This window comes from Mesoplodon mirus, assembly GCF_964341445.2.
Source record: "Mesoplodon mirus genome assembly, chromosome: 17".
NCBI classification, from domain to species: Eukaryota; Metazoa; Chordata; class Mammalia; order Artiodactyla; family Ziphiidae; genus Mesoplodon; species Mesoplodon mirus.
Window position 1 is genome coordinate 64,562,727 of NC_138993.1, and position 7,458 is coordinate 64,570,184.

Sequence of the window (7,458 nt, forward strand, 5' to 3'; positions counted from 1 at the left end):
GAAGAAACAGTTTCTTTTTTTTTTTTTTTTTTTTTTTTTTTTTTTTTTTTGCGGTATGTGGGCCTCTCACTGTTGTGGCCTCTCCCATTGCGGGGCACAGGCTCCGGACGCGCAGGCCCAACGGCCATGGCTCACGGGTCCAGCCGCTCCGCGGCATGTGGGATCTTCCCGGACTGGGGCACGAACCCGTGTCCCCTGCATCGGCAGGCGGACTCTCAACCACTGCGCCACCAGGAAAGCCCCGAGAAACAGTTTCTTAAACAACCAGCTTTTAGATAATTCAATAAAGCACTTCAGTCAACGTTACTTAATTATTAACCCTATGTTAGTCTACACAAGGTAATGAACCATGTTATCTGTTGGTTAAAATTACTCTTTCGCTTAAATATATGCTGTTTCTTCTAATTTAGAGTACATATTGGGGGGAAAAAAAAAGTCAGTGCTATAGGAAAGGACTCTCAATATCCCAGCCAGTAGGAATTGAGGGTTTTATTGGGTAATCACAAGGAAGCTTCCCACCTGGTAATAGCTGGCTTTGGCCTCAATCATCAGCTGCTGGGTGGAGATCAACTTTTTCCTCCGTTTACACTCTTCCTTGAGTAACTTGATCTCGCCGGCCTGCTTGGTGTGGAGCTTCTTGCTCTGCTCGCACTCGGCCCGGCTCAGGCGCAGCCGCTCCTCCAGGCTGTGCAGCTGCGAGGTGAGGAACTGCTGCGAATGCAGCAGGTACTCGATGGTGAGCTGCGCCAGGCGGATGAGCTTCAGCAGCACAGGGTCCACCCCCGACTGGCATTGCGGGCACTTCTCGTCCTCCAGCTTGCAGAAGGTGATGTTCATGATGTTCTCCTGCAGCGTGAGCACGTCCACGGCTCCTACCACCTTGTCCACGTCGATGGCGCTCAGCCGCCGCCAGTCCAGGCTCTCCAGCCGCGGGCGGAACTGGAAGAACGGCAGGGGGCCCGAAGCCGCGGTGGCGGGGCCGCAGGCCATGGCGGCCCCGCCCAACGAGACGGCTGCGGAGGCGGGTCTCTCCAGGCCGTGGGCGAGCGAGCAGTAGACGTGATTCTGAAAGGGCTGCGGGAAGGACAGAGAATGGGGGAGTCGGAGGGGGCTGGGAGTTCTGTGGAGTCCCCGCCTCCCCAGCCCGGCATCTGCAGGCGGGCATCCCCGGCTTGCCGCCTCGTACCATGCTTGGAAGCAAATCCGCCGCCTCTGCCGGCATCGGAGGTGGGGGCAGTCCCGTCTACCCGGGCCGGGCCGCCTCCCGGGACGCCGCCGCCTCACCCCTCGGAGCTGGGAGAAGGCCGGGTTCCGGGCGGTGGCGGCGGGCTAAGGCCTGGGCGTCTAGGCCGTTGTTAATGGCAACGCCCGGCGCGTGCACCTGGAGCAAAGCGCGAGCCGGCCAGCTCGCGGTCAGCGTGCGCCCAGGGCCCTGCGGGACCAAAGAAGAACTCGTCGTGGGCCAGCCGAGGACACACCGGTCCACCTCGAGAGGGCACACTTCCTGAGCTCCGGCTCGCAGGGCACCACCTTGCAAGTCTCTAAGTCGTGGGGAGCCACATCCTAGCTGCCAGCCTCTGATCCTCGCCTTAGGTTTTTGAGATTAGAAAGAATCATTCATCCTCCTCTTTCACGCACAGCTCAGAAAACGTGAAGCAACAAATCTATGTAAAATTAAATGGGATGGAGGGGGGCCTAGCTGCGAAAGGGCACGAAGACACTTCGGGGTATAATAAAAAAATGTTCTCTGTTTTGATTGTCTTGTTGATTACCTGGGCATATACATGTTTCAAAACTCACTGAATGGTACACTGAAAATTAACGGTGCATTTTGTACATTACACTTCAATAAAGTTGTTTTAAAAATTAAATTTGTAGTGTAGTTAATTATATTTGATGGACGTCTTCCTAAATTTCTTACATTCAAGATACTTTTTTAAATGGAGTCTTTCTTCCTCTCTGGGTTGGCCACCTAGATATAACATTCGGATAGAATTTCAAACCAAATAACCTCCCCCAATATGTAATACCTTACCTGTCTTTCCAAAAGGATACTTTTTTCAAAATGTGAAGATAAAGACAATTATATGGAGGGGGAACTTTACAGGGCCCTGGTATTTACCTTACAAACTTGTGTGGCAGCTGCATTCTGTTTTCTGGAGAGGCTGAACTATTTCTAGCAGCAATTCGTAGACCTCAGGCCTCTCATTCTCGAGGTCTTCTGGGAGCTGCCTGTGGTTACCATAGAGATGGATGAACTGAGGAAAAGCCAGCCATTCCTCAGTCCACCGGGGAGTCCCTGCTTGGACCAACCATCAGGAAAATTTTTGTCTCTCCTAACAGCCAAAGAACAGACGGAACGAAAATACAGTTCAGAGTAACTGGAAGCAAACTTGTAATGTCAAACATTTCTAGCCCTTTCTAGACACTGAGAACTAGAAATAAGCCCACAGGAAAGCATCCAGAAACTAAGCATACACTTGATAAGACTTCATAGAAGCCGTGCATCCAAATAATTTTGAACGGGGTTTTGAAAGAAAAAGAGCTATTGTCGATTAACCACAGCCAGCATGACAGTCTTAAAGATCTAGCTTCAAAGTCTGATTCTTCCATTTACTTGCTGCCTGACCTACAAGTTACAGCAGCCCTAGGCTTCAGTTTCCCAGTCTGTTAAATAGACGTCAGGATAACGATCTGGCAGGTCTATGTACCCTGGCCTCCATCCACTGGTCTGCAGGATCAGCGGGAACAAGGGCCGTGGTCTCTCTTGCTCACCGTTATATCCCCAGCACCTGGCATAGATCAGGCACGGAGAGGCGCGTTAAGAATTTGCCAAAAGGACACGTGGATAAAGAATGATCCGAATGAGGGGCTTCCCCCGTGGCTCAGTGGTTAAGAATCCGCCTGCCAATGCAGGGGACATAGGTTCAAGCCCTGGTCCGGGAAGATCCCACATTCCGCGGAGCAACTAAGCCCGTGCTCCACAACTACTTAGCCTGCGCTCTAGAGCCCGTGAGCCACAACTACTGGGCCCGCATGCTGCAACTACTGAAGCCCGAGTGCCTAGAGCCCGTGCTCTGCAACAAGAGAAGCCATCGCAATGAGAAGCCCGCGCACCACAAGGAAGACTAGCCCCCGCGGGCCGCAACTAGAGAAAGCCCAAGGGCAGCAACAAAGACCCAGACAAAAATTAATTAATTTAAAAAAAAAAGAAAGAATGATCCGAATGAATTAGGCGCTTAGGAAACGTCAGCTCCCGGCCCCTCATATTTCCTGTGCTCCCGGGCTCTGGGTCCAAGCCCTTGAAACTTGGGGGTCTATCCGCGCGCTCCCACTGCATTCGGGAGAGGAGGCGCGCGGGGCTCGAGGCGCCCATCTCCGTTCCCCGCCACCACTCCGGCCCCGAGCACCGCGCCGCTGGCCACCCTCGCCCCTCGGCTGAATCTGAGTCGCAAGATGGCCGGAACAGGAAAGAAGGGGGCACACTTTCCCGTTCCCTCTGCAGGGCCGCCAGCCGGGCGCAGCGCCTCCTGCCCCGGGCGCACCATGGGGACGACCCGCCGAACCCACAAAGACAAAGGCCGGGGAACGCGGGCTCCAGTGGGGGCCCGGCGCCGCCTCTTAGAAGGCAAGCAAACGGGGAGTGGGGGGCTGCGGCAGCCAGGCCAGCGGGGTCTGCAGCGCCTCGGCTCGCAGCGGGAAAAGAGGAAGGAGGGCCCGGCTTCGCGGACACCCAGAGGCCCCGGCCTCCCCTGGGCGCCTGGCGCATCCCTGACCTCGACTCACCCCAGCTGCGCGCTCCTGGGCGGGCGGGCGCCGGGCGCTGCAGGCGGACAGGGGCGAGGCTGGGGACGCAGACTCCAGGGGCGCTGCTGGCACGGGCGGGCCCGTGGAGGCCGAGGAGCAGCCGGGCGGGAAGCGGCGGGCCAGCTCCTTCTTCCAGGACGTAGGATGAGGCCTGTCTGTTCTGGGCAAGTTGTGGCGAGGCTAGCCGCCTGGCGCCTCTCCAGGCCCTCCCAGATTCCCGGCCACGGGAGCCTCGGGATCCCCCACCCCCCTCCCGCCCCCTCCCCTCTGCGATCTGCCTCCGGCCTTTTCTCTCTGCCTCCCGGCTCCTCCGGCGGCTGGGCGGGACTGTGCGCGTCTAGACCGCCGCGCGAAAATGCGCTCCGCCAATCCCGCTGTTGGTGCAGACACGTGGTGCCTGGGCGCGCTCTGTTGCTGGCGTGGGATGCTACTTTTCAAAGAGAAACCAGATTCACTCCTACCCTGCGGTTAGCCTAACGCCCAGCTAGCTAATTTCCCATAGAGGCAGGGGCTTTTTGTGAATTCCTTCTAAGAAGAGATGCATTTTAATCGCAGAAGTCTGCAGATGCAAGAGACCTTGTAGGACTATCTCATGAAGCCTTGCACCTGAGTGACGGGGAAAACAGGATTAAAGACCATGTGCCGAAGCACACAAGGATTTAAACCCATCTAGATTCCGCGTCTCTTTTGGTTATGCCCATTTTAGGACGAAAGGCGTGGATCTCTGTTGGCAGAAAGTTTGTCGGTGGGGGAGAGGGGACGTCCGGGGTCAAGAGTAAGGTGACTGTTTTTTAACCTAAAATTGGAACACTCGGTCTAACAATGGGGCAAAATTCCATATAATGCGTAATCCAGAGAGTATGCACATATTTTAACAACCATGAGGTTGACCCAGATTGAGAAATTTGAGTGCATCTTTTGCAAAATCTTACTGTCTGTTGTAGAAAAATAGTTCTTCAGTTAGAAAGGAGTAACTTCAGAATTGTTGTTGGATGACAACGTGTTACTGTAAAATGCCTTTCCTTGTGTTTCTCTTTGACTGAATTAACTTTATCGGCTACTTTATTTAGCACAAGGCCTCAAAAATAGTAATAGCTCAACAAGTGTTTATGTTGAATTCCTTTCTTATTTTAGTTTTTACTTAAAATCATAAGACCTAGGACAACCTTAACAGGTTTTTAAAAATTTGTCCAATTTCAATTTAATGCTTAAATTTGAAAGATCCAGGATCCCATAAAAATGCTCTAAAGTAGTATGGGTAAAGATTTCTAGATAGAAATTTCAGGCAATGTGAAGGAGATATGGCCACTGCTTTGCAAAATCTATATACTCTGTAGCCCTTTGCGGTGTGTGTGTGCGTGCCTTAGAGGATAATTGCTTAATTAACATTATTTGACAATACACCATTTGTGTTACCAGCATGCCCATCCCCAACTTTCAGTATATTACGGCACATATGCAGAATTGGAAGAAATAAGATGAACCAGTTGACCTTGGCATGGCATAGCGGCAATCATACATTCTTTTTTTTTTTAATTTAATTAATTAATTTATTTATTTTTGGCTGTGTTGGGTCTTCGTTGCGGCACACGGGCTTTCTCTAGTTGCGGTGAGCGGGGGCTACTCTGTTGCAGTGCACGGGCTTCTCATTGTCGAGGCTTCTCGTTGCGGAGCACGGGCTCTAGGCTCTCGGGCTTCAGTAGCTGTGGCACGTGGGCTCAGTAGTTGTGGCTTGCGGGCTCTACAGCTCAGGCTCCGTAGTTGTGGAGCACAAGCTTAGTTGCTCAGCGGCATGTGGGATCTTCCCAGACCAGGGCTCGAACCTGTGTCCCTTGCATTAGCAGGCAGATTCTTAACCACTGGGCCACCAGGGAAGCCCAATCATACATTCTTGATCCTTTCAAACCTCTTATACCAGTTATCACAGCTGAGCAGGGTGTTGCTGTGGTAATTAAATAATTTAAAAATTTTAAATTATTTAGGTATCTGTCTCCTGCATCAGACTATGAGAACCTGACATGTTCTAGCACACGGAGCACATAGTAAGTGCTCAAAAAATATGTGGTTTTTGAAGACAGAAATGATCCTAAAAAAGGAAAATAGAAGTATTGGTTACTATTGATCATTTTGTATAGTTAGTAAATTAAAGTGTTATATCTGAATTTATTTCAAATTTTTGTTTTCATTTCTCCTGTTTGAAAACAGCAAGTATGACAAAATGAAAATTACCTTGAGGCAGGCAGCTGGGGATGGCGGCTAGCATGGTATCTATTTATTATTAAACATTACCAGGTCTTATAGGAGTAAAACAAAGATTAGATATTCAAAGTGGACTTTGAATCAAAGTAATTAAAAGGTATTAAATCAGACAATACATGTTGTTTTGGCCCTTCGTTTTGATCACCTGGCCAATGTCTTTTAGTTATAATTATAATATCAAATATAGTATACAGAAAAGCGTGTAAGATATATATGTACAGTTTAAAGAATAATCAAATGAACATTTGTATACCCACCCCCCAGTTTAAACCATTCCTAGCATTTTGGAAACTCTGCTTTGTACCTCCGCAATCATATCCCTTTCCATCCTCCTACTTAACAGTTGTCCTAACTTTTGGGTTAAATCATTCCCTTTTTCGTACAGTTTACACATTATATTGTTTACATATTATATAGACAGTATATTATTTACTTTTGAAACATTGAGTAGTAAGCACAAATTGTGTAAAGATGAGTCAGATGAGTGTCAGGGTCCATACTACCTTTTAAGGCAAGAGGGCTTCCCCCCTGGCCTGGCCCTTTAGAAAAGCCCAAGAAGCTAATAGACCTGGTCCTCCCATAGCCTGTGCTCTCCCATTCTAGACCATACTTCACAGAACCTTGGAACTTCCTGCACAAACCGTCCACACCAACTTTCAGAGCCTGTATGGGCTGCTTCTCCAAGTCCGTCTTCTCAAAGACGGGCTGTATTGCTAATGGTTGGCCACATGGGGTGGCCGCAGTCAGCAGACTATTTAGAAGTACTAAATAGCACAGGTATATGGATTGGCAAATATAACCCTAAGGCGCACAAGGCCTCTCTCTGGTCGGGATGGTGCCAGGATACAAAAGAGAAGAGTTGCTGCCTGGGAGCTTGGCTGAGTCCAAGAATTCTAAATTCAAACCTGGCTTTGCAGCCTCAGCTTCCTTTGAGTAACTTAAAATAGGATGCTGCTGGCAGGCGGTTGTAAATGTATACTGCAAACCCTAGGGCAACCATTAAAAAATTAAAAAGGGGAGTATGATTAATATGTTAAGAGAGGAGATAAATGGAATGTTATAAACTGCTCCATTAAAGCCAGAAAAGGCAGGAAAAGAGGGTGAAAAGAAAAGAAAAGAAAGAAAGGAAGGAAGAAAGAAGAATGAATAGAAAACAGTTACAAACGTGGAAGCCTTTAGCCCAATTATATCAATAATCATTTTAGACGTGAATGGTCTAAATAAACCAATTAAAAGGTTGTCAGAGTGGATTAAAAAAAATTAGACCCAACAGTATGTTACATATAAGAAACTCACTTCAAATATAAAGACTTAGATGGTTTAAAAGGGATAGAAAAAGATGCATCACTAATCAAAGGAAATCTGGAGCAGCTGTATTAGTTTCAGACAAAG

At 49.2% G+C, this 7,458-nt stretch overlaps 1 protein-coding gene across 3 annotated transcripts in view; it reads right to left on the bottom strand.

Moving 5' to 3' along the window:
- The window catches only part of DZIP1 (DAZ interacting zinc finger protein 1), a 52,956-nt gene extending 48,912 nt beyond the window's left edge, over nt 1-4,044 (bottom strand). For all 3 annotated transcript variants that reach the window (XM_082602397.1, XM_082602396.1, XM_082602398.1), the window contains exons 1-4: nt 3,787-4,044; nt 2,123-2,232; nt 1,187-1,432; nt 520-1,074 (exon numbers count right to left, since the gene is read on the bottom strand). In XM_082602397.1, coding sequence (XP_082458523.1) covers nt 520-1,074; nt 1,187-1,222 — 591 coding nt within the window. In that variant the 5' untranslated portion in view covers nt 1,223-1,432; nt 2,123-2,232; nt 3,787-4,044. The remainder of the gene's footprint in view (nt 1-519; nt 1,075-1,186; nt 1,433-2,122; nt 2,233-3,786) is intronic.
- Nucleotides 4,045-7,458: the final 3,414 nt, after the last annotated feature.